This window comes from Phalacrocorax aristotelis, chromosome 1 (assembly GCF_949628215.1).
Source record: "Phalacrocorax aristotelis chromosome 1, bGulAri2.1, whole genome shotgun sequence".
Taxonomy (NCBI): domain Eukaryota; kingdom Metazoa; phylum Chordata; class Aves; order Suliformes; family Phalacrocoracidae; genus Phalacrocorax; species Phalacrocorax aristotelis.
The window spans coordinates 204,023,680-204,050,569 of record NC_134276.1 but is presented as its reverse complement, the minus strand read 5'-3'; the positions used below and the strand labels follow the sequence as shown (position 1 = coordinate 204,050,569).

Genomic DNA, 26,890 nt, shown 5'->3' with positions numbered 1-26,890 from the left:
TTGTATATTTCCACTTTATCTATTTATTTTTCTATTCTAAACTGGCTTTTCTCTTTTTCTGTATAACTTAAAAACCCTGATGGCTGTCACGGAAAGGATCAGCTACTGCGATTTATAGATAAGAACAGAAAAACAACACTTGTGCTTTTCAGGCTGCAGATAGATTTAAATTTACATTTTTCACTTGTTACCAGCATTGCTTAATTGTTTTTGAGCGTAATTATGCTCAGAGTGAGAGAGCAGAGCAGAAGGGGAATAAATGGGTTTAGGTGGATTTGTTCAGGTGCAGCATATGCTGTTGGCATGTGCCTGAGTGCTCCCAGCCTTGGGGGGTGGATGTGTCCTGCTGGGCTCTGGAGGGCAGCGTGGCTCTGGAACATCAAGAACTCCCACAGGGATCCTTGGGCTGGGCAGGCGACAGAGAGGAAACATTCCACACCAACCTGGAGCTCAAATTTGGTGCGATAATGACACAATTTGCATAAAGGTGTTGAACTATAAACTTAATGGCACCCAAAAGGAATACGTGTAACTCGCTGAATCTTTTTATTGTTATTTTTTACCAAGGGAGACTTTTACTTCTGGTGAGTCGTGTAAATGAATGATCCAGTTACTTGCCCCTGGGAGTCAAGCACATATGTTTTGGGGTTTTATTAAAAGGTTAAAATCTTAACAAATGTTGAAATACACAAAATTTTTCATACAATCATAGCTGTCAACTGAATTTAACGATTACTTCTAAACTACTGTAATTGAATATTTCAGTGTTTGACTCAAAAAGAGGGTTTTACTTAGGAACTTTAGCTTTGTAATACACCTAATCTACAAAGGATTCATGAAAACCTTAAAAGATGTTGGTTTAGAAAAGATACTTCCAGCCATGGATATATGCTGGGTTTTCACAGTTAATACAGTTTTAAGTAGTACAAAAGTTAGTTTCTATAATTTAAGACTGTTTTTCTTTTCCATCTACAGAATGCTAGTCTTAAAATTTTGAAGTGTCTTGGAAAAACTCCCCCCCACCCTTGAAATAAATGTTTTGACACTGAGGATCCCTTTTATGTTGAATTGAAGCAAGTGCTTTGTAACTTCTTGGCCTGGGAATTGCTCCTGTTGAAGCTCCTCCCCTTTCTCTGCCAGTCATAAATAAAACCTGGCATTTAAAGTTTATTTTGGCTTTGCTTAATGTGCCTTTTATTAAAATGCTTTTACTTAATACATGGCAATAGTAGAAGTAGGTGTCTGGCTGTAGAACTGTCCCTTTAAAATAAATAAGTTAATGGTACTGGAAGGCCTTTAATCCCTCTTTAAGGCACAACTGAGTGTCAGTTGCAGTTTTGTTGCAGGATGGAAAAATAGTTAACATGTGGGTTTTTTTTTCACACAGGGATATGACAGAGCATCGATTCTAGCACTGAATTCTTTCAGAAATTCCAACCTGACAGAAATGGGCCTGCAAGAAATAAAGACTATTGGATATTCCAGTCCAAGGAATAGGACTGACGTCACACGGCAGTGTACTGGAGAGATTGAATCTGTGTCAGACCTCCAGCTTGGACTCGAAGTAATTGAGCAAAGTGCACTGCATAAAAACCTGGAAGCCCCCACACATGATAGGACTGATTCAAACAGCCAATTAGAAACTGCTCATTGTGGACGGGGCACAATTTATTCTTCCTGGGTAAAAAGTCCCGACAGGACAGGTGTAAATTTCTCAATGAATTCTAATTTGAGGGACTTGACCCCTTCACATCAGTTGGAGGTAGGAGGTGGATTCAGAATAAGCGAGTCAAAGTGCCTGATTCAAGACGATGCTAGAGGCATGTTCATGGAAGCATCTGTTTTTTGTACTTCAGAAGATGGAATTGCATCTGGCTTTGGAAGGACTGTCAATAATGACAACTCGGTGGATGGAAATTGCACACCCCAGAATCCTCCACAAAAGAAAAAGGTTGTAATTTTAAGAATCATTTGGTCTGTCTTACATAGTCTGCTAATAAGATTTCTATAACAGAACTATAATACAATAAAAAACAACTGCTGGCTCATCTTCAGATGCTACAACGTAGTAAACATTATTCAGGGGAAATAATGAAGAGCAAAGAGTAAAGCTTAATACACTCATTAGTAAATTTTTTTCCCCAAATAATAGCTACAAATTCACTTATTTCATGGGAGTCTTAAATGGATTGCTCAATAAATAATTGCTTTTCAGGTTTGAAAATGGTTGCTTATGCCACCAAGTATTACAGTATTCTATTATACAGAACATATACTAGCATCATAGAGATAATGTACTGTGAACATCTGTAATGAATTACTGGAGAGAGTGCACTAACAGGCTGAGACCTTAATTTCCAATTTTTATATACTTAAGGTATCTTGGTTTCAGTGTTAGAACTACACAGCAGTCCTTAGTTCCAAGAAAACTTTTTCATGGCTTATTTTTTCTTCTATAAAATAATATGTTTGAAAAATAAGCACAGTCTGGATTTGCTGCCCTTGTGGAACAGTTCTTGTAGGCAAGTCGTGTGGTCATCGGCAACTCAAGCCAGAACTGGAAGTTATGCTGCATAACTGTCTGACTGCACTTCACTGTCACATTAGACTCCCTTTCCAAGTAATTTTTCTTGGTTGAAAGTTGGGATTTATTTTCTTTATGGAAGTAATGATATGGGGGGTTGGGGGCGTATTCCTTGTGTACATTTGGGCACAAGGGGATTCTGGTTTTTTGGTCCCATTGCACCCCCTTATACATGCCTGATCCCCTGTGCTCTAGGGGCCTCATGAGTGCTCCCTAGCAGGATTCTTCCTTCAGAAGCTCTCCATCAGAACTCGATTTTTGTTTACTTTGCTTCGAACTGAGACATAACTGAAGGAAGATAGTAAGAGCTCTTTTCCTACCTGGTCCTGACCCTGGGAATTTTATAGATCCCGTGTGTGTTACTGTAGCCCTGCTGTTTTGGCAAAGCCATAAAAAAAACCCCAAAACATAAAAGCCTGTGTTTTTCGTAGCTTCACATTTTTCTTCATCCAAAGGTTAAATTCTTTTCAAACCCCAGCAATACTTAATGCTTCAGTAACCTTCCCCCTTTTCTCTTGCTGAGGCTTCTTCCAGGTTGTTACTGCTGAGGTCTTAGGCTACACTAATCCCTAAATGAAAAAAGGTGTGGTTTCCCCTGACATACCCCCCTGCTAGGATTCCTGTCTAAAAGTCTCGGTTTGGAGAAGCAAACAGAGAAAATTGTAGCTGTACCCCTGAAAGAATGGGGTTTAGGCTTTCCAAGGACACAGAAAAAAGGCGGCCTTTTACAGTGTAAAAAGTGTGTGTGTGGGGGGGGAATCTCACCTTAGGAGAAGGTGGGAATTCAGGAATTTTGTAAGAGAATATTAGAAGCCTTTCCCTATGATCACATAAGATATGAGTGTCCTTGTGCAGTTGTTAAAGGAGGTTTTTCCGTATTTCAACATTTCATTTCTTCCTCTATTTTCTCTCCATTTTACAAGTTCATTGCATTTCAATATGGTCCTGTCTGTAGTGGCCACACTGCATAGATTTCATCCGTTCTTAACACATAAGCCTTTAAATTCTTTAAGGGATCCCAGTCTTGTGGCATGGAAATAATATAAATGGCTTCAAAGCAAAATCAGTTCTTAACCCAAACTTTATGAAAAATCAAGTATTTTTAACTGTTCTTGCCATGACATACGGATGAGTCTTCAATGGATAGAACTGTTTAAAAACAAACAAAAAAAAACTAGGACTGCAAGCAAAGCAGGCTGCCTTGGTTTTGCTCTGTAGAAATGGATGTCTGCTTTTATTGAGGGCTAAGCCAGTTAAACAAATTTTCTTTTATTATTGCACTGTTAGTTTCTTGTCTTGGATGCTATATGGTTCAGAGTAGGTTGCTGATAATTAAAAGACATTAAATAATAAAGAAGACATTAAATGTCATTTCCACGGAACTAGTTCCCTTATACCTTCAGACCTACTTTATTCATTTTCAGCCTTTTGCTTCAAATCCCAAAGATACATAGCAAAAATATTTGAAAATTTATTTTGCTTGCTGAAGGTAACTTACACACATTTAAACTATTTTCTATTCTGTAGGAACTTCTGAGTAGTGATTCTATATACATATGGAATATATACATATATACATTTCTACTTTATGAAGTAGAAATCACTTTTCCCTTCATGTATCATCATTTTTGGTAATAAATTTTACTTGGAATTCAGCATTAAAATATGCTCTAAACCAGTCTCTTTTAGAGTGTAGTAAAGATACAAATTCAAAACAAACTGGAAAAAGATTGAAAGTTTAAATTGTGAATTTTGTATGTTAAGAAAAATGTATGAAGAGCTTAGAGACTCATTCAACTTAGGCAGTGGAGTGAAGCAGAAGTGTGGTGGGTTTTCCTTACGAGGGAGTCAGGCAGAGCCGGATGTGACATCACTTAAAATTAGCTTTACTGTATCAGTATGCTCTTACTAATGCTGCAGTTCCAGGAGAAGCTGTGAAGTCCCTTGTCGCTTCATCCAACGGTATGACTTCAGTAGCAAATCTTCTGCTGACCTGCATCATCATCTCTTTCCTCCCTGAGGCAAAACGCATACTTCCTTCTCTTGGCAGAAGCTTTTCTTTACATCGCCCTTACAGTCATTAATTGCTCAGTACTCCCTAAATTCACTGCAGATGTGGTGAAATATCCTCAATCTATCCCCATTTTCTTTTAGAACCTAGTATATGCTGTGTCTTACTGAAAGAATGCATTTGATCGAAAGTGTCAGAATGGAAACAAGTGAAGTTCCCTTCTGATGTTTCATTTGGTGTGTTTGTTTTGTTTTCTCCATAGGTATCCTTGTTAGAATACCGTAAGAGACAACGAGAAGCTAGAAAAAGTGGCTCAAAGACAGAGAACTTTCCCCTGGTTACTGTATCTCCTCATGCTGCTGGTGGAGGAAATATAAGTAGTAGCAACGGTGCTAATGATGGGTATAACAACAGTGGTGAAAATGGGGAGCAAACTGATAACACTGCAAGCCTACCTTTACCACTGCCAACTACTGTTTATAATGCAGCTCCAGAAGATGTTGGCAGCAACTGTGCAATGAAGGAATCTTCTTCCAGTGAGAAGAATGAACCAGAAGTTCAGTGGTAAGCCATGAAACTATAGGACTAAAGTGCTGAAGAATTATTTACTTAACTCTAAGTCTGTTCTATTCACAGAAATCTAGTTTTTGTTGTTAAAGGTGCAGTTGCAGATTACCGATTGGAAGCCCTTCTCTCAGATTACTAAAGAGTTGTCTTACCTCTTCCCTCAGAAATATAGTAGATACCTCAAAAAGATTAGAAAATATGAGAAATTACCCATAAGCTACTGGCTAACTTATTTTCATTCTGCTTTACTTTTTTTATTTTCTAAGAACAAAATAGGTATTGGTTTGAGCAAGACAAGTTGCCTGGTTCTGTAGATTATAAAATTGCGTAGGTAAAGCACAGTTGTAAATCTGTAGAAAATGGCATAAGTGAGTAGGCGTGCTCCTTCCACCATTGCACATGCTGGGCTGCCCGTGCTTGCAAAGGCGTGTGGAGGAGGGAGCAGAAGTGGGATGGAGAGGATGCTGTAATGGCTGAGAGAGATGGGGGTCCAAGTCTCAGCATGACCTTTGCTCTGCGCTCACATCCTTTTATCTCCACTGCTTTGTCTGTGAGCTGAGGAGAACACTTTTCATCTTAAATTTAAAAACTTTTCCAAAAGTACTGTAGGGAAGGAGGGTGGAACAGGAGAATAATCTGTATTGAATGGCAAAAGCTTCTAGAAGACTTTAGGAAGTCTGTTTTTCAGTGATTTGGCTGGAGTGTGTTAGTGGTGTTTGCTGTTGCCTACGTGCAATATGCAGGGCTGCTTGCAGTCTGCCTGACAGTTCCTCCTGCTCAGGTAGAGAGCATGTGGTGATACTTGCAGCGTTGTTTGATCATTAAATGGCTCCCTTGTCTGTAGACCATATGTTCTGTTGGATGCCATGCCAGATACTCCAACAACCAAAAATCCTGGGGAGAGATACAGTGCGAAGGGGGATGAGATAGAGTGACTTAAGTCTGTATAAAGGTTGCACAACATTATCCACTATGTTTTTGGTAGCCTTAAGGTAGATGGTCAGCTCTGCTGATGCTGTCTCCAAAATGTTACTAGCACAAATTGAACCCTGCAGGCATTCTTTATGCTGTAGTGAAGGCTTAACAGTGTTGGGGATGAACATGGGCTGAGGAGTTGAACATCTTTCTGCTCAGATGATCCAGCTATTCCAGAACAGAAGGATTTTTTAGAGCCAATTGAAGGGAGAACGTAAGTGCAGTCTTCAAACTTCACTGAAAAGGGGCTACAAGCTTGCTCTGCAGAAACTCTAGGGTACTATATTGTAAGCAAAGAACATGGAAAACAGGCTCAACAGTGAAGAATTTATTTTGTAAGTTTTTGCAGTAATCCTGCAAACAGCACTGAAATTTATTTTAGTACAACAGTATTGTGGAGTAAGGCCATACATTCTTGCCTGAAAGAGAAATTTGAGTTTTGTGGAGTGCTGTTGTTTATGATGTCCTTGATCAGATTCCGAATGTCAGATGTAATTGATAATAAGAGAGGAGAGTTGACTGTCATTTCATCCCCACTACCTGGCAAGTTAAACATAGAGGCTTAAACAGATATAGTTGTGGTTGTGCAGTATTTACAAGTATAGATACACTATTAAAAGAGCAAATTTTTTTAAAAAAAAACTATTTCCAGCTTTGGAAGAAGACAGTTTTCTACAAATGGAGAATATGAAACAGTACCTGCAGCATTTATTTTTTAAAGTATAGTTTTTGTCTGTTCAGCTGCTCAGAAAAGGGAAAAACCCCACGTAACACGGTTGCAGGAGATTGGTATATTTAAAGTGGGAGAAAATAGATACAAAATACTTAACAAATCACATTCCTTAGGTACAACCAGTTATTTGGCTCTTACATGCAGTCAACACTGTAAATTTTCTCTGACCCAGTATTTGCATACAATTGTCCTAAATTTGGCCTGTGGGAGTACATCCTTTTAAATTTAAAACGTGCTTCTTTCTTCCAGGACTGCATCAACCTCCGTGGAACAAGTGAGAGAACGAAGTTATCAGCGAGCTTTACTTCTCAGTGATCATAGGAAAGACAAGGACAGTGGTGAGTTGATTTATCATGTTGAAGGTAGATAAAGCTAACCAGTTCCCCCATGGTAGTCCATAATCATTCTAACACTGTGTTTGGGTCTGCTTCGTCTGTAGGGGGAGAATCACCCTGTAGCCCATGCTCACCGTCTCATGTTCAGTGTCCACCTTCATCTCATTCAAATCTCATTTCCCAGTTGCAGCTTAAGGTCCCTTCTTTCACTGAATTTATGGAAGGTCAGTAAGCAGATGACCTTGTATGACACTTGACATTGAAGTCTCTTACAACAGCTTTAATAGCTCTTTTAAAGTCAAATATAAAGTGCTTAGCAATCTTGGCAGAAGACTTGGATTTTCCCCATGTTTATATTTATCTCTGCTTTATGTCTGTAGAACCTGATCCTGAAAATCCAGAGCCTACTTCTGAATGTCCGTCCCCAGATGCTTCACAAAAGACGTGTAAGAGTCCGTCAAAAGCAAGCAAGGTAATGCACAGTGTATGCAGGTGCATCTGTTTGCGCGTGTGGTGTACAACATGCATATCAATATATAAATATCTCTGATTTATCTTAAAAACGTTAATCTTGTGATTTACTACTTAGATGAGCATGTAAGTGTGTAACCGACCCGTGCAGTGATTTAGCACAGGTGAACATATTTGCGGTAGTCCATATGTGCTAAAAACTTGTATTCTGTTCTGTCCTTTGGAGTAGCTTTGCCTATTTATATATGATCTTGCATTCTGTAGACACAGAAGAGGTTGTATCGGTAGATTCAGTATCGCCACAGTTCTGCAGGCTGAATGCTGAAGAACTGGCAGTAGTAATGCGATTTACGTACTTCTCACCTTAGCAGGAGTTTGCTCTTGCCGTGTCAGGGCTTGGCACTGTTTGTCAGTGGCGGCACTGATACAGAGAAAGCTGATGAGTAGCTGCCTGTGCAGTATTAAATGAAGTAATTCAGGGTGTAATGCTTAAGTCTGTTTGCTTACGCTGTGCTGGTTCTAAAATGTTAAATCACGATAAACATGACTCTTTTTGTAAATGGCCTTGTCTGGAATTCTTTTAGACTCAGAAATGGAGAACTTTTAATAGATAACGCATTATGACTTTGATGGGTCACATTTCTGTTACCTACTTTAAAATACACTTGCTGGTCTTTGACTCTCAAGAGCGATTTATACTTGCTAAAAGTAGCGTCGTGCTAAGTTTAAGCTTTCTACTGTCACTGTTTTTCTTACACCAAATATATCCTGTGCCTCAGCGCTTTTTTTTCCACCATCGGGGAGAGAACAATGTTCTGAGAAGTTCTGTTCATTCTAATGCAGGCGTAGTTGAATATTTTGAGTGTTTGCACTGATGTGATTACTTTCATTCTAGCCCTCTTCACCGAGTCCTGTAGTTTCAACGCAGTTGCTTGGGAAAACACCCACAAAACCAGATTCGCACTGGGAAGCTGGAGCTAGTGCACCTGAGGCCGAGTGTGTGAATCATCTGAAATCTGAGCTGCAACAAAAACAGCTGACAAACAATGTCCAAGCACTTTCAAAAAACCATCCATCTCAATCACACCTGCGCAGTTCTGCTGCTGAGCAACTTTCACATTCACAGAAGTTGCCTTCTGCACCTTTGAAGCTGCATTGCCCCCCTTCACCTCACGTGGAAAACCCATCGAAGCCCTCTACCCCTCACGCGCCCGTGCAGCATGGTTATCTTTCACCAAAGCCTCCCTCTCAGCAGTTGGGATCTCCGTACAGACCTCATCATCCACAGTCACCTCAAGTTGCCACGCCCCAGAGGGAAACACACCGAAACTTCTATCCAGCAGCGCCAACCCTTCAGCCTGGTAATCAGCAGCAGGCTAGCGGACCTCTCTTTAGCCAGACAACTTCAGGACAATCTTCAGCTTCTTACAGCCAGTTTAACCAACAAAATTTGAACAGCAGTGCACCACCTCCCCCGCCCCCCCCACCCCCTTCTTCCACTTACTATCAAAACCAGCAGCCCTCTGGAAACTTTCAGAGTTACAGTCAGCTGAAGAGCAGCATAGCCCAACAGACTGTGTTTTCATCTGGACCAAATCAAGCACTTCCTGGCACTGCGGGTCAGCAAACGGTGCCAGGACACCATGTAACTGCAGGGCATTTCTTGCCCTCTCAGAATCCCAGTATTCATCACCAGGCGTCGGCGTCTGCTGCCCCACCTCCTCCTCCGCCACCCCCTGCTCCAGGACCTCACCTTGTACAGCAGCAAAGTACTCATCAGCAGCACTCTGTAGCACACGTCGTCGGTCCAGTTCACGCTGTGGCAGTAGCTCCTGGATCGCACATTCATTCTCAAGCTGCTGGCCACCATTTGCCGCCACCGCCTCCGCCTCCGGGTCCTCTCCCCCACCACCAACCTCCCCATCCTTCACCTGGACACCAAGGTTTGCAAGCACAACACCAGCATGTTGTAAACTCCGCACCTCCCCCACCTCCCCCCCCACCCTCCAACGTTATAGGCTCGGGGCACCACCCCGCATCAGCACAAGGGTTACACCACCCCTCTCACCAAGGACCCCCCCATTTTCCTTCAAATGCACACACGAGCGTGTCCTCCTACTCCCCCCAAGCCCCCCATCACACGACATTAGGACCTGGACCTCAACATCAGCCTGCTGGAACAGGACCTCATTGCCCGCTCCCTGGTCAGGGTCCTCACATCCAACCTCAAGGACCAAACAGTATTGCAACGCCGACCGCGTCAGGGTTCTGCCCGCACCCGGGCTCTGTAGCCCTTCCCCACGGCGTGCAGGGGCCGCAGCAGGCCTCCCCGGTGCCTGGACAGATCCCCATTCACAGAGCACAGGTGCCACCCACTTTTCAGAACAATTACCATGGTTCTGGGTGGCATTAACACTGGTCCCTTTAATTCTAAACATTTTTAAAATGTTCTGTAAGATAAACTGTGTATATTTCATATGTACCTATTCGAGGTACTTTTTAAAGCTTGTACATGATACTTTGTATAAAAGCAAACACCAGTGCTCTTTCATTGTATTCTTTCCATTTTTTGCTTTTTAAAATTCCTGAAGATGTGCTGTTAAGCCAGTATTAGGTATTTCTTTTTATTTTGTAAGTGAACATTCCAGCTGTTTTTTCTGGCAGTAGGTTTGATGCTGCAGATTCTTTAAAATTTTATTGTTGCAGTTAAATTCATTTAGTGAATGTTTTCTATGTTACTTTTATACATATGTAATAAGCAAGTACACAGGCTAAGTGATGGCACTAACGATTTTTTTTTCTTCCATTTTCTTCTGTCAACAGTTCTTTGTGTGCATAGAGATAGAAAACAATGCAATACAAATTTTTATAGTTTTGGTGTGGACATGGCTTTTTGTTTCATCAGTTATTTGCAGAAAATGTAATTTAATGTATAGACTGTTTCTAATGTCTCTGACAAGTGCTGTAAATACTGTATTTCTTTTGCTTGTAAAATTGCTTAAAGCTTCTTTCATTTGATATAGTATTGTATATAAGTCTCTTTTGCAAAAAGAACGTGTGATCTTTGTGAAAGTAGTACAGTATATGATCTTTAATTTTTTTTTAATATACTGTCACATTGCAGCACTGGTTGGGCATTTTAATTCATGTTAATAAATCACAAACTATGTCAGTTTTAACTCCTTGTCCTGAAAGGGTGGCATGTCCTCAGGGAAGGGCCTTACGTATGTGAAACAACCTTCCCTGTAACCTCCAGCTTTGGCTTTACCGCTGTAGCACAGTCAGATGTGGAACTGGCTGGAGGGGGGGGTTTATGTTCCCTGCTGAGTCCAGAGGTGAGGAAAAATTGCTCTGAGCATAGCAGGGGCTCATGCTGGGGGCTGATGGGTTATGCGGGGGCAGTGACGTGTTACACGCAGTATCTGAGTACCCCTACCAGGCATGTTACTCTGACCCTGGTTGCAGACCACAGTGCAGCTGTACGCTGCAGTACTTCCCTGTTTTCTTCCTCTAGCATTCTCATGGCTGCCTGCCCCACCCTGCCGCTATTTCCCTCATTGAAGGAGGGCTGAGTGAGTGGCACTGAAATGGTGTACAGGGCCTTATGAACTACATACATAGCAATGTTCTTTTTTTATTAAAGGAAATAGCTTATTCCTGCTGCTGACGAGCAGCTGCTAAGCTGGTGCTGTCACACTTACCCGGCACAGTTAGTCCATAGCTGGAGTGTGACAGCACCACTGCATCTCGGCAGTGACCACTCTTAAGTTCTGCTCTCATAACAGGACTGTGCTCGAAGGCTCTACCTCACAACCAGAGAAGAAAAGCAGCGTGCAAGAAAACCTGGATTGGGACAGGAGGGGGAGTGGCTGTTCCCACTTGCTCAAAGGAGGTGGTAATTCTTTTAGCACAGAAGAAAATAGGGGCTACTGTAAGTTGTAATTTGCCTGTAATTATTGAAAAATTTTTAGTAAGAACACCACCCTAGAAACGCCAGGACAAGTGCTGGCTGTGCCCAGCAGCCACAGTGTGGAAGCCGCTCTGGTTTGCAATAGCCAGCAGTGGGGCAGGATCAGGCCATCAACCACAGCAGAAACACGGAACCAACCTGCCCTGTCCTACTGCTCAGGCACTGATTTTGGAAAAAATCTGCCATCTCTACAGGCCCCAGTTCAGACCTGGTGGGCCTGACCCTCTGCCATGTTGGTCACGACATCATCTCAAATACACGAGAGTATGTAAGGGGCACGCTGCCTGTGGCAGGCCTCAGCGCAGCACAAGGAGCTGCTGCTGCCACGCCAGGCTGGAGAACAGGACAGGTGCCACGCCGGGGTCCCACCCACACTGCCTTGTGCTGCTGTGGCTGGGCTTGCGTTTGAGCTGGCACGTCATTCAACCCCTAGGATTTTCTGTGTACTCGGGAACAAACTCTGGTTAGTTGCAGCGACAGGGTGCTACTGGTGGCTAGTCCGGGTGTGAAGCCCAACGTAACTTTTACCTCTAGCTCTGGAGTCCCTTGTGGCATCGTCCCTCTCACTGGTGTCGTCCTTGCAGCTGTTAAAAGCTATTTTCATGAGAAGCGCCTGGGGAGCAGAGGCTGAAGGCACCCGGTCCTGAACCCAGCTGCTGGCAGGGCCTCAGCACGATGACGCATTTCTCCTGTCCCACTCGTGTGCATCACGCTCTGCGGTGGCTTTGCAGCATCTTTTTGGATGAGTGGCCGCACCGGCGTATCGGGGACAGGGTAAGCGCTTGCTTGTTTATGGTACTTAAACACCCTGTATGAAATACTGTGTTGCGGTTTTGCCACATGTCACCTAACGACCACGTAGAGCCCCTCGTGCCACCGCACCCTTCAGGTTGCTCTGATCAACACCAGGTGACTTATTTCATACATGAACACAGCGGCTTTTCACTGTGGCCAGGCCCCCCGCCCCCCGCGCCAGGGACCTCGAGCAAACAAAGGGTTGGAGGCACAGCTAGCAAAGAGTCCAATGACCAGCACACTGTCTGAAAAAACAAAACACTTTAATTAGACAACTGCAAGCACCTCAAACAACTGGTTATTGTTACAGTATGGGGCTATCTTCTCACAATCTAGTTATTGCAAAGGCATGTGAATAAATTTCATATGGACAAAGTCAAGAAAAAGTGGCACCGTAGTTACATGAAGATCAGAAGTAAGCTTACATTCATCCCACTGACTTCTAAAAGAGGCCAAAACACACCTCCGTACTGTACATTCTAAAATCTGTATTGCCTAGAAGCTTCAGCCTATGCAGCTTTTTTTTCCTAGGAAACATGTAATCCTTGCGTGCAACTGACGACGGGTAATCGGAAAAAACAAAGCTAGTGCAATTTGTTTTAAAAACATGTAAAGCTATGAATGGAATGAGCATGATCTTGCTTCTTGGACTGTTTTACCCACCGCACTGTAAATATTTGCAGCTCTATCCTTCCTTAACTGATTCCTAGCACACACTGTTATTATAAAAGATCAGTAATTCTACACAGAGAGTGGTTCTCATGCTCAGCTTTTAATTTTTTTTTTGTTTTTCTTCACAACTTACAGTGCTTATAAAAAGGCAACACCATATGGTACCAAGTCTTCGCTATCACATTGTAAGGGAAATTGCTATTTTTCTTCTCTTAAAAGCACTTAAAATAGGCAAAAGTTCTAAAAGGGAGTGCTAAATGATAATGCATACTTTATTAGAAAGAAGTCTAGCCTTCCTTTAAAGTGCTGTTTGGGGAATGAAATCCTGTAAACCAGAGCCACTTTGTTTAAAATCCAATGAATGGGAACTGCTACAGAATAGAAAGTTTACACAATTCCTTAAAGCAGTTTGACGTCCACTACATGCAATTGGTTTGCTATAAAGCTCTCTAAAACTTAGTCGCTTTACTCTGAAATTGAGTCCCCGGTCCCATATTTAAATGGCAATAAACATTTACAGGGTGCATTTACATACACTATAATACAAGAATGACGTCCCTTTGCCAGAAGATAAAATTGTACAATTCCTTGCTGTAACTCAGTTCTGACTTGATAAATTTCTTACGCTCGTAAATTATATAATATGCGTCAGCTAAAATATTTTTTTTTTCATAAATAGTTACAAAACTTGCCAAAACACATGGGGGGAAGTTTCCTTTGTTCAAAAATCTGACATCTGAATGCCACACAACACAAGAAACAATGCTTAAAGACACGTTAAGTGTTTTCTGAAGAAAGTGGGTGAGTAAACTACTAGCTGAAGACAAAAAGACTACCCTTCCCCAAGAACACAGTGCACAAAAAGCAAAATGTCAAACAGTACCTCAAGCAAAATAAAGGTCTGAGGATTGAAGCCAGCTCACGTGTGATCCTGCTAAAGAATTTGTGACAGTCACCACTTAGGTCCGATGCATTGGAAAGTGGTTGCTGGCTTATTTTTACAGCTGGGAGATTCTGCTAAGAATTCAGCCACGGGTGCCTAAGGCATTCTCCAGCTGAAGCACGTTTTTCCGGGACCATTTCTAGCATGGGGATCAGGAAATCTGTAAACTGTGCAGCATCTTCATGAGGCCAACCATACTTCTCCACAAGCACATCAAAAAGACTCCAAGGTTTCAGCTTGGTAATGTGTCGGAGTTCTCCTGCAAACAGAAATATTATGGGCATTAGAAGAACATCTCGTTACCCCTGTTAGCGACCTGTTAATCCCTGTTTTGTTCTTCCACTCTGCATTCACAGCACCTTGACCAGGCTGAGAATCATTATTTAGGAAGGGCAGCACATGGCAAGCTTGCTTGAGGTCCTCAAAGGAGACGAGTCAGTCCGATGTCAAAACCAAGAAATCATTCCTAGAGCAAACTGCCTGTTACACCCAGAATCCGCTATGCACATCATTTCTGATTTTTCCTGCTTTGTTCTGCCTCCGCACGCAAAGGCACTCCATCACACATATGCTTACGCAAAGACACCGCAGGCCTGTCTTCCTCAGTCGGCCAATGAACCCAAATCTCACAAAAACCGCTCCAATGCTAGGACAGAGATCTTGGCAACACAGGTCACTGCCTCGCTACGTGCCATGTGCTGACAACGCAGCTGCGCAGCGAGTCATCGCAAGCCAAGGCAGGCACAGAGGTTTGGCACCCGGAGATTCTGCTCCATCTCCTAGGCAAATGCACCCGAGAGGCGGTCCGAGTCCTTCCGGAGAAGGAAGCACTTGCTGCTGCCTACACCTCCTTTCACCCACCACCAACACAAGCGGTGGCAGCAGCTGCAGGATTTGAGTTCCGTCAAAGAGGGGGCATCCAGCCAACCTGGCAATGTGTTTCAGACTAAACTGAATGTTTTAGAGGAGGCAAGAACCCTTCTGCCATTCAAACCAGCAATGTTACACCCAGGTCTATCCACAGGTCACCTCATGTGATGGGGAAGACAGACTCTTCTGGCTGCTCCCTGCTCCTCCACTGCCCTCTCTCTTCTTCCCAGGCATATATCTGAGCCAGACAGTCTCCATGTGATGCTACAAAAAGGCCTTCAGAGACCCCTGCAGTGGTTCTATGATGTCCCCCGGGCTGCTGAGGGGCGTGATGGGTTCTCACCCAATATCAGAAGCTGGAGGAGGGCAGAAGAAACCCACGCCTTCAGACTGCCCCTGAGACTATGAGCATCTGAATGCAATAGATTAAAACCACCACAGGCCCAGCAGGACGCGCTCCTGCTACCTCAGGCCACAGCAGAAGGTTCCAGACAGGGTGCAACACTTGAAAAAGCAGCTCTCCGGGTGCTACTATAAAAACCCCAAAAGAGCCAGTGTGCAAACAGCTGATCACCTGCAAGAGACAAGACCTGCTGGTAACAGAAAGTCAAGATGTGCTGCCCAGAGCTGGCCCAGCGTCCTCTTTCCTTTCCACCTCGCAGGGTAGGAGGGGTGCTGAGAGAGGGAGGAATGAAAGCAGGGGGCGCATCCTGCCAGTTCATGTCTGTACCCTTACAGTACAAGCATGTCCCATCAGTACCCGCCAGTCAAACAAAAAAAGGCTCTGCTTTGGGCCCATACTGCCCCACGGTGTGAAGGCACAAAAAGGAGAGCACATCTTCAAGAAGTGCAGTCATTTCCAGGCTCACTCTCAGCCCTTTAAAATCTTTGTGCAACTCTGAAATTTAAGTGCCAAAAATCTTACCCTTTTGAAAGTTTCCAAAAGCATGTACTGGTGACTACCAACAAGAACGGGTAGTAAACTTTCTAATAAGAACCCATAAACTGAAGTATTGCCAGAAAGTGACAGAAAATAGTGACTTGTTACTGACAGCAAGCAAAAAAATGGCTGGCAGGGGGGAAATCAGGCTGTGTCCATAGATTCTCCAGCTTCGAGCATTCATTGCAAGGGTTGCCATAATCATTTACCGAACTAGACTAACTCTGGAAAAGTGCGTGTGTGTGTTTCCACGCAGCACTGTCTTCACATTTGTATTCAAATGATGTAGTTTTAGGCATCTTTCCTCCCTCAGGTTGTACAAAGTAAGACTGCAAGATAAGGCTCCTGGTGTTGCTGTGTAAGCTGAATTCATGCTGTTTCAATACTCTTCTTATTCAGTAAAGGGGAGGCTGAAATACCCAAGTTAAGAAGAGCATGCCCTGGGCAGCACGACAGTCTGCAGTGTTCTTCTGCTGAGGAACACGCTATTTTAGCACTATGAGTTGAAGTTTTCCACAAGGAATTCCATGAAGATTGTAAAAGCATTTAAGAAGATGGGATACCATAAAAATTATCTTTGATGGGGCCAGGAATTAAACTAGTGCTTCAGTTTTCAATAAAGATCATGATGCTTACCATGGACTCAAAATAGGGTAAGTAAAAGGCAATGAACACAATTGAGGTGGATGAAAAACTCTAAGAATTTATCTTGATGTGGTGGGTCCATCTCACTTCCATCCTAAAGTGCTGGAGAGCAGCACAGAAAATGGAGGTGCCCGGCAACACGTGTTTTCATCTAGTTCATGAGGTTTGTTAACACGTAGTTGGAGGACTGCAAGGCAGTACCTATATTTAAGGGAGAAATTAAAAGCACAAGCCCACCAGTCGGACACCATCAGTATTCAGGGCATTACAATGAATTTTCAAAGAAATGCTAGAAATGTGTAAGTGAACAGAGAGTGAAAACTTCCTAACAAGAGCTCTTTATTTAGATTTTTGATAGAGAAGCACACAGGAAATATCCAGAGAGGACAACAGAGTTGTCAGAACTGTAAAACCCCTAAGGCCAAGCAGAGGCAGCAACGCACCTTCTGAAAATGAAATGGTAAGTCAGAAGAAATTATTAAAGAAATTTCTGAAGGTCCTGTGAGGGGGAAGATGCTATTTAAAGCCTTCTCTGCTGACTGTAATAAAAAGACCCAGAGCTAGTCTATGAAATTTGTCAAAGACAGATTTGTGTCACCACGCAAGAGGAGGATGGATTATTGAACAGTAAGAAGCAGATGATGTGAAGGACTAGGGAAGCAGCAGTGGGATATAGAGTCATAGAATGTCCTGAGTTGGAAGGGACCCACAAGGATCATCAAGTCCAACTCCTGTCCCTGCACAGGACAACCCCAAAATTCACACCATATGTCTGAGGGCGTTGTCCAAGTGCTTCTTGTACAGTGTCAGGCTTGGTGCCGTGACTGCCTCCCTGGGGAGCCTGTTCCAGTGCTCCAACACCCTCTGGGTGAAGAACCTTTTTGTAATATCCAACCTAAACCTCTCCTGGCACATCCTCCTGCCATTCCCTTGGGTCACCAGAGAGAAGAGATCAGTGCCTGCCTCTCCTCTTCCCCTTATGAGGAAGCTGCAGACCATGATGAGGTCTCCCCTCAGCTCTCCAGGCTGAACAAAGCAAGTGACTTCAGCCGCTCCTTGTGAAGTTTCTCCCCTAAACCCTTCAACAACTTTGTGGCCCTTCTCTGGACACTCTCTAGTCGCTTGGTATCCTTAATGTACTGTGGTACCCAACACTGCCCACAGCACTCGAGGTGAGGCCGCACCAGCGCGGAGCAGAACAGGACAATCCCCTCCATCGACTGGCTGCAATGCAGGCCTTGATGCCCCCCAGGGCACAGTCGGCCCTCTTGGCTGCCAGGGCACGCTGTTGGCTCATGTCCAGCCTGCCATCGACCAGGAGCCCCAAGCTGCTCTCCACACAGGTGCTCTCCAGCCTCTCGTTAGGCCAGTCTGTCTGCACATCCAGGGTTGCCGTGCCCCAGGTGTAAAATCCAGCACTTGCTCTTGTTAAACTTCATACAGTTGGCGATTGCCCAGCTCTCCAGTCTGTGCAGGATCCCTCGGCAGGGCCTCTCTGCCCTCAAGAGTGTCAACAGTTCCTCCCAATTTTGTGTCACCAGCAAACTTAGTATTCCTTCCAATCCTACATCCAAGTCGTTTATGAAGACATTAAAAAGTACCATCCCTAAGACAGATCCCTGCAGAACCCCACTAGTGACTGGCCACCAGCCCGATGTAACCCCATTTACTATGACCCTTTGAGGCCAACCCATCACAGCCAGTTGCTCACCCCCTGCATTATGTGTTTACCCAGCTGTATTCTGGACATTTTGTCCAGGAGGAGACTGAGAGAGACAGTATTGAAAGCTTTACTGAAATCCAAAAAATTACATCGACTGGCTTCCCTTGGTCAACTAGGTGAGACCTTGTGGTAGAAGGAAATTAAGTTTGTTAGGCAGAACTTTCCCCTCGTGAGCCCGTGCTGGCTGGGATCAATGACTGCATTGTCTTTGTGTTTTTCAGTAACTCCCAGAATAATCTTTTCCATAATTTTGCCAGACACAGAAGTGAGACTGATGGGCCTGTAGTTATGCGGATCACCCCTGTTGCCCTTCTCGAAGACTGGGACAACATTTGCCAGCCTCCAGATTCCCAAGAGCATTGAAAAAATCATTGAGAGAGGTCTTGCTATGATACCAGCCAGCTCTTTAAGTACCACTAATCTCCTACTGTGTATTTTGAGGACATGCTCTGAAGAAAGAACACAAGAACTGCTGGTACGGCCCCATGGTACAGTAGACAGCTGCAAGGGAGGCGGAGAAGAGCCCATCCCTTCCAGGATGTTAAATAAGCAGCAATGCTTTTCCTTGGTACAACTTCCAACAGGCAAAGCCAGTGCCTAGCCAGCATCTTGCACAGTTTAGCTCACAGGAAACATGGCTATCAAGTACCAGAAGAAAAATGAAAGGGACCACGGTCTAGAAAAAGCAAAAGGGTTTTAAGTTTTAGTGCCAAAATGCATTAATCATTTTTACAGACAAAACTGCTTCCATGGAGGCCCTGGAGAAACGGGCTCACTGGAGTTATTACTGGGCTCAATCACTACAAGACCCTATTCAAAGTATGTGAGCATTTGTGTTAGAGTGACTAAGTAGTAATTTACAAATGCTTTTCCTTTTTTAAATGCGCCTTCCTATTTGAATGTCACAAACTGCTTCAGGCAATTACTGAGAAGGGGGTACTCAATCCTGTAAACTCATTAGTTGATAACACCTTTCCTTTCATGTCTGTGACTACAGTGGAATAATTCAAATGCTTAAGAGTTCTCTCTGAGGTTGAACTTGCTCATGGACAGAACCAACACCCAAATTGTGATTTTTTTTATTTTCAGCCATGGCTGATGTTCTCAAAATAGGAGCCTGCAGTTAGATTCCTAAGCCCACCTTTAGCCCATGGCGTGAAATTTTCGGAAGAGCTTCAGGCCTGTGCTACATGGCCTCTGATGTGCTCAGGCCACAGGCAGATGAGTACAAAATGCAGTGGCTTGCTGGCCAACTATGAAGCCAGCCCATCAAACGCAAATCCCTCCTGGGGGCACCAGAGAGGCTGGCAGTACCTCCTGCCCAGCCCTTTTACTGCTTTATACATTTACAGACCTGTCAGCCCTGAGTTTGTTCATCTCAGTTAACCCAGGATTGTTTTGGAGCTGCTGATACGGCCTCTCTCCAAGGCCTGCGGCAGCAGGCTCCCAACGCTCACTGCCCCCTGCGTAGGGAAGCACTTGTTTTAAGCCACCCCCTGTGAGTTTCACTGGGTGTCCCCCAGCTCTCACATGGTGGGTGCTCATGCACAACAGCTCTGTTTTCAGCTTATCCACTGCCTTCCCAATTTGTAAGCCTTTATTATTCCTCCAGCAACCTTCTCCCCTCCACACTAAAAAAACCCAGGCATTTTAGACTCCCACACACAGCAGTTGGTCTATCTCCTTGATCATCACTGTGGCCCTTCTTCACACTGTGTTTAACATCATTACATCCCCCTTAAGACAGTGATGGCACGCAGAGGTCCCTGCCATACCAGAAATACCCATGCACAGAGCAGGCACCTCTCACGCAAGGGGGAGAAGAATCACTGGATTGACTCCTGCCTAGTGATCCCAACCCCAACCCCTTACAGCACAGCACCCCCGGCACCCCACATGCCCAACGCAGCAGGACAAAAGACACAAGGTATCACCACATTCCCTCACGTGTCAAAAACCTGTCTCAAAGTACAGCCTGAGCAAAGACAAAGTATGGAAAGATGAAAGAACCATAAGGCCCAGCATGTTTGCTCAGATCAGTTACCTTCTTGCAGCAACGTACAAGGGTTTTAACTTTAGAGGGGTTGAGCTTCTGTACAACGCCAAACATAGCTAAGCCACTGCCTATGGCTGTGGATCGCAGGCATTCTGGTGCCTCAGGGCGTTTGGTGAGGCAGCATGGTGCGCACAGACTGCACACAGCTGCGTGTCCATCACCCAGCTATTCCCTTCCCACCTCGGTTATTCCTTATCAGTAGCATCTGCTGGACCACTACATACGATCCAAAATAGTTGACAGATGACTTTCCATCACGTTACAAGCTATGCATCACTTGGTTCCTTGCATTTACATGAACACAGGACAACACAGTTACAGACATTTGTAAACATCCACACTTTGTTGAGTACATCCCAAAATGAATTTTAAATGAACTACTGAAATGAATACTGCAAATTGTGGCTTTTCTCAGAAAGCCAAGTTTACACCAAAATTCTTCTTTAATAAGAACTCTCCATTTAAACGGATATATTTCTTCAGTACCCATAAATGAAAATATTCTCCTTTTGGATAGTATTATGCTTTAAATTAGCGTTGCATAAATACCGTTACCTTTTTTGGTGAAAAACTCCTTGGAATATTTCCCCAACATAGCGTATTTTCGAGGGATTTTTCCCAGCAGTTCAATGATCAATGCTATGTGGTCTGCATTGGAGAACATTGCCAGCAAAACAGAAACATACAACAGTTTAATCAGTACATTGCATGCACACACTAACACTGGCCTGGTACAGACAGAAATAGATTGATCCTGGTAAAAAAGACACGTGCACACTTGCTCAGTGGCAATTTGGAAAGATGCTTTCAGCAGAAGTTCCTTCTCAAAACAACATTTGAGTATCAGCTGCTACCAACATTCTGCTGTGTAATTTAAAATGTACCATAGGTATTTTTCAGAACAATCAGGTAAGAAAACAAAAACAAGAGAGGAAAATTTGTCACAGATTCCTGAGCATTTTGGTTTGCAAAAAGAAAATTTAGCTGAGTGATTTCAGGAAATGCTCCTCAGTGGGACATGCTACAACCAGCAACAGCAATTCCACTTCTGTCTGCATCACGGCACCTTTCAAAAAGAAGAGGTACTACCTCTGCGATTGAAGAATTCCCGAGAATATTTTCCAGATAGAGCAAAGTGCCTTGGGATATTGCCTAGCAGCTCTATGATGTGTGCTATGTGGTCTATGAGGGAGAGAAAAAAAGGACACGGGAGTGGAAGGGGCAGGGAAAGGATGGGATAAAAAAGAAGAGGAAAGAAACTGGAATTAGTAAAAAATCAGAAATAGTTTCAAATCAACAATGTCTGCAGCAAATCCATGCAGAGGTTTCCAGGATCAGCAGAGCTCTGGCATCATTAGTAGCATTTAGGAACAATGAATGATGCCCACATTACCACTGCAAAGAGCATTTACAAGCAAACAAGCATGAAAATGGACAGGTATACAGATGGAAGCAGGAGTTAATTCTGATTTTTAAAAAAATTAGTAATTGCCTAATTAAAATACAAATACACAATGTAAACATTATTCCAGTGTCACTCTTTAAAGAGAAAATACTATAAAGTTCAAATTTGTCGTTTCTTTTCTAAACTACAATGTTGTTATTCTCAATCACGTTTCCACACATATGCAATCTTACAAGAAGGGCAGTTTAATTCCTTCAGGCAGTTGTTAAGTAGATGAGTATCTGCAGAAGGGAGTTTTTGCCCACCCATTGCTAGTGATGGAACTTAAAACTAAAAAGAAAAAAATTGTATTTATATTCCGAAAACAATGTGGATGAACAGTTCACTCAAATACAAAACTTAACCCCACTGTAAGCTCACTGGAAATTTAAGAGGAGGAGTGTGAAAATACATAGAAACTGATAGAATATCTCAAGAGAGTCATACCTTCATCCCTGGAATAGTCTTCACCAGAGTGTGGTTCAAACAAATAATCTCCAGTTGCTAGCTCAAAAGCCTATAACATAACAGACATGTTTATGGGTATTTGAGAAATAAATAATGGTTTTCATCTTAAGATGTCAGCAGAACATCACAGCTATCTTAGAACCAAGAGGAAATTAACATTCAAAGCTCAAGGCCTACAACTGGATCCTCGACTGAGGAGAGGCCACTTACCTGGGGCCCGTCATTCCTACAGTGCAACGACAGCATGACCCCAGACTCCGGAGAGCCTCACATCCAGCCCCAAGCACACCCCCTCGGTACAAGAGGCTGGAGAGCTGGCAACAGGCAGCACGCCCGAAGCCCAGCTGTTTCCGCATACTCAACGAGGATGAACGAAGGAGATGGGCAAGGAGCATGGAACTGCAGGCCCTCCCCAGCCAGCAACCCCTGGGGCTCCACCGGCTGACCAGGGAGTGTTTCGGTCATGTTGCGAAGTTCAGCACCAGTCCCCCATGGTGGAAGGCAGCCAACAGCATCTGCTGCAGAGGAAGCGATTCTGAACAGATCGGCTACATAGGGCTGCGAAGTAGGTATCAGCATAAGCCGATGTTAAACATGTCTTTATATACTAATGTGTTGTCCATTAACCATGTTAAATATGTGTAAGTTTATGAAGCTGAGACAGAGGTATTTCTAAACGCATGAAGAGCTACACTTGTATCTGAAGGCTAATTATCTGTCAGAGATTCCATGTTGGGGACTGAAATAAAGTCTGAATCAGAAACAAAATCCATTTATAACTGTAATTAATCACTTGAAATTAGCAAATGGGGTGAGCTTCCTTGATGACACTAAATCTAGGACAGTTTTTAAAAAGGTCTATTTGTTGAATCAGAAGTCATCAAAGTAAACACTGCAATTGGGGTAAAATACTATGACTGGCATTGATGAAGGAATCCAGAGCAGACACCGTGATGACTGACCCCTTCAATGCTTCAAAGGGATCCTAACATCATGTTAGGTCAGGACAACACTGTTTCCCTTTATGGGTGCAACACATATTAAAAGCCACAAAGCGCCAAACTATGACAGCCCATACTTTTGTGCAACCATGGATTCATCTAGCCTAATTTGTTAAGCTATTCTCTTTCTGCTCTGGATCACCAATTACCCACACAGCCACAGGAATCTAATTCTTTCCAGGTGGTTCCAGCATCAAACTATTTTCCATCTCCAAGACCAGGGAAAACATCTGATCTAGAAAACCATTCCAAAAATCAGGCAGAACCTTCCTGCCACTGTTCTAGGGAGGGATTTCACGCCGTTAGAACATTTACTACAAAATATTTGTCTCCCGCAAACTATACACTCTTCTGTTCCAATTCATAATCTGGAGTTAAATCACCTGTAAATTTAGCCTATTTATAGACATTTGGCTTTTACAAGCTGTGAACTGCAGTGTCATCCAAGTGGGCCATAGCCAAAGTAATTCACTGCAATCACACACAGCAGCCAAGAAAGCAAGAATGCCCCTCGTCAACATTTCTGATGATCCTATGAAAGGGCATTTAATTTCTAAAGCCACTATCACTAATAAACAGTCACTCACTTTTTTCACATTCTACTTTCAAGCTCAAGATTGAAAGTTTTCATTTTACAGCTTAAAAAAAAAATATCTTAAGGACTTACTAAATTATCAGGTATTTAAACTGAAGAAATTTTTAGAGTAGCCAGACGAGATCACTGGTAAGGTCTCTAAACACAACATGGGGAATATCGTTGTTCTCTTGAGATGAGACTGAGAAGCCCCACGTGTCCCCTCTGTATCTCATGGGAATAAATTTATTGGAAGAGCCGGACCAGCTTTCCTAGGAGAACATGTGCTGATGGGGCTGATTTCTGAGGACACTAAAACTTATCACTGTTTAACACAGGTTCCTGGAGGACAACAGAAATGTAGTTGAATTTGGCCATAAAGGTAGACTCAAAAAGAATAGAGCTTCTGTCCCCCAAAATGAAGTGTTAATAGCTCAATATGTCTGCATGGGGCTAAAAGGATTAAATTGGAAAAACTGTAAAACCCGTTTCACAGAGAAGTACAAGAAGTAAGCATACCACTGTGATACACTGCATTTTAGATCTGTTTGTATATAGCAAGAGCTGCAAGCTCCCATAGATCTGGGATATTTATACCACACTTTTGCTGAAGAGAAACTAAAGCTTTTGAAAATGCTGCTGCTGCTTCTTTTTTCCTTTTTGTATAGCTTTGACTCCATGCCCAGCATGGGCTGGAGCCGCACCATCTCAGACATTTGATTTCCTGACTTTCCTTAAAGGACTCTGCACCGAGAACAAAGAAACTTCTGACTTGGATGCAGCCCAGAGACAGCCTTGCCTTTTGGGTACTGCAATAAATACCTGTAATAACACTTCTTAGAATTCATGCAGGACAATGTCTCACAGGTCCACCTGTAGCAACCCCTAGATATCTGTAGGATGGACTGGCTACATAGCACAAGATAAATAAAATTAATTGGCCTCATTTGAAAATGAATAAATCCTTGACCTAGGTTGTTATCATGAAGTAAAAGAATTAGCATTAAAAATGCATTAATAAGCAGGTAAATAACTGCAAGGACAACAATGACACCTCTGGACTGTCAGTCAGTTCTGCTCTTTAAGCTGACGTCCAGAGGTGTGGTGGACCAGAAAGCGCGCGCAGTCCCATTACTCAGTCAATGCCACTGAAATAAGAGATCTCTGCTGCCGGTAGTCAGAACTACAGTTTTGGCAATGAAGTGTTGCTCTGGACTTCCTGAGCATTTTTCAGTACTTATTGACACTTTGCACCCAACTGTAGGTACATAAAACCCACCTAGTCTCCAATTCCTAAGGTGCTGGCACTCTGTGATAACATCAGGAGGTGGAGACCCTGACGGACAGCAATGCACAGACAGCAGTGCACTCCCGCGGCAATGCAGGCTAACCACATAGTGGGCTGTACATAACAAGCATGTTACCAGCCCTTGGTGGGCAGTGACCTCCCCTCTCCTCAGCACTCACACCTGTACCTGCAGATCTGTGACCAGTCTGGGGCCATCAGTATGAGAGAGATCCTGCCAAACTGGAGAAAGACCAGGGAGGACTGCTAAGACAGGGGATGCAGGAGGAGGGGCTGGTGAGGCTGTGCTTGTTCAGGCTGGAGAAGGGAAGGAGAAGGGGAGATTTAATTGCTGCACTCCACTGCCTGAAAAGCAGTAAAAGAGAAGGCCAAGATAACACTCTTCTCAGTGAAAGGACAACAGAGAACAGACTGCAAGATGGGAAACAGAACAAGCAGCAGGATGGGAAATTCCAACTGGATACGAGGAAAAAAATTCTTTCACAAGATTGGCGGAGCACTGGGACAGGCTGCTCAGCAAGGCTGTGGAAATGCCACCCTGACAGATATGTATGCCTCAACTGCATGAGGCTCTGAGAAACCTCATCTAACCTTGACGTTAAGCCTGATTCAAGCAGGAGGTAGACTACCAGAGATGCCTTTCAACCTAAATTTGGCTATAATTTCTATGATGCTATAAATACAGATTAAACATATTTACTAACTTTCCTTGGAAAGTATTCATTTATAAAAACTAGTTTCTTGACAGAAACTCTGACTTTGAATTACCATCATCTTTTTTACTTAATGTTGACATTTACCTCAACAGAAATCAGCATTTCAATTACTATATGAAGATAACAAATGAGATACAGCACATTCAACATATGGCACAAAAGCCCAAGGCAATCATCCATCCTTACTGACTGTACTGGCAATCGCTACTTATCACTTTCCTAAAGTTATTGCAGAAAAACAGTCTAGACTGCTTTTCTCTATCTGCAGATGGAGAACCTTTCACATAAATGGTCATACCACTGCTTTTGTAGGTTCTGGAGAGGCTACAATTCCTTGCCTGCCACACAGCTGTGTATGAACCTACCACAACACTAAACTTTTGGCATTGCTATCTATATTATAGATCCATGTCTAATCACACAATCGGAAATAGCTACATTTTCACTGTGTGACAGCTGTGCACTCAATCTGGTGATTGAAAATGGATGCATGCCTAGGGAAAGCTGTCTAGGAGAGGACTGGAAGAACAATTCGCTTGGAATGCATCAGGCCCCCTGAATTCCTCTTATGAAGCCCCAGCTGAAAAAGGCCAACAAGCTGTAGGCCAGAATTATTATTTTGACAGACAAGGTCCGGCTCTTGGCTAGAGTTTCTCTGCCCCAGCTGAAATGAACAGCTGTGAATGAGAGGATTGTGTCTGTTTTAAAAATAGGCTTAATTTTAAGAACACTGTTCCACAGGTAAGAGGGAGCATGGGAAGAAGGGCAAAAAACTTTGATATGCACACCAGCTCACAGTTTGTTCTCCCATGGACATCTCCCTCTAAAGAGCCAGCCAATGGAAAGAATATAAAAGGCATTTTGCATGGCTAGTGCTTGGTAAGAAAGGCCAGATATACAAAACACAGCCATGCATGGGATGCTTGAAAAGGAAACACGTTTCCATTATTTGCTGTACTCAGAATCGTGCACATGCTGAGTGGTTGCTTTGGAAAGTCAGTTTCTTTGGAGAATAATTTTCTTGTGAATCTTTCAGGCTGTCCACCCACCACATTCAAAAAGGGTGTACAGTGATTAATAACAGCATTTTG

General features: G+C 43.3%; 2 protein-coding genes and 1 long non-coding RNA gene across 14 annotated transcripts in view; 2 read left to right on the top strand and 1 right to left on the bottom strand.

The window, feature by feature from the left end:
- Positions 1–10,855, top strand: part of KMT2E (lysine methyltransferase 2E (inactive)) — a 61,995-nt gene extending 51,140 nt beyond the window's left edge. For 5 of the 6 annotated variants that reach the window (XM_075081399.1, XM_075081397.1, XM_075081398.1 and 2 more), the window contains 6 exons: positions 1,388–1,951; positions 4,858–5,159; positions 7,120–7,208; positions 7,310–7,429; positions 7,586–7,677; positions 8,572–10,855. In XM_075081399.1, coding sequence (XP_074937500.1) covers positions 1,388–1,951; positions 4,858–5,159; positions 7,120–7,208; positions 7,310–7,429; positions 7,586–7,677; positions 8,572–10,089 — 2,685 coding nt within the window. In that variant the 3' untranslated portion in view covers positions 10,090–10,855. The remainder of the gene's footprint in view (positions 1–1,387; positions 1,952–4,857; positions 5,160–7,119; positions 7,209–7,309; positions 7,430–7,585; positions 7,678–8,571) is intronic. The other variant, XM_075081401.1, reaches the window with a different exon arrangement.
- Positions 10,856–12,683: 1,828 nt separating this feature from the next.
- The window catches only part of SRPK2 (SRSF protein kinase 2), a 154,817-nt gene continuing 140,610 nt past the window's right edge, over positions 12,684–26,890 (bottom strand). For 2 of the 7 annotated variants that reach the window (XM_075081407.1, XM_075081403.1), the window contains 4 exons: positions 22,182–22,251; positions 21,380–21,472; positions 20,846–20,938; positions 12,684–14,315 (listed from right to left, as the gene is read on the bottom strand). In XM_075081407.1, coding sequence (XP_074937508.1) covers positions 14,131–14,315; positions 20,846–20,938; positions 21,380–21,472; positions 22,182–22,251 — 441 coding nt within the window. In that variant the 3' untranslated portion in view covers positions 12,684–14,130. Of the gene's footprint in view, positions 14,316–20,845; positions 20,939–21,379; positions 21,473–22,181; positions 22,721–26,890 lie in introns of all 7 variants that reach the window. The other 5 variants (XM_075081404.1, XM_075081406.1, XR_012658648.1 and 2 more) reach the window with 4 other exon arrangements.
- On the top strand, positions 16,386–18,606 carry LOC142051828 (uncharacterized). Its single transcript, XR_012658650.1, has 3 exons — positions 16,386–16,519; positions 16,859–16,971; positions 18,492–18,606. It is a non-coding gene; the product is annotated as an uncharacterized LOC142051828 (long non-coding RNA).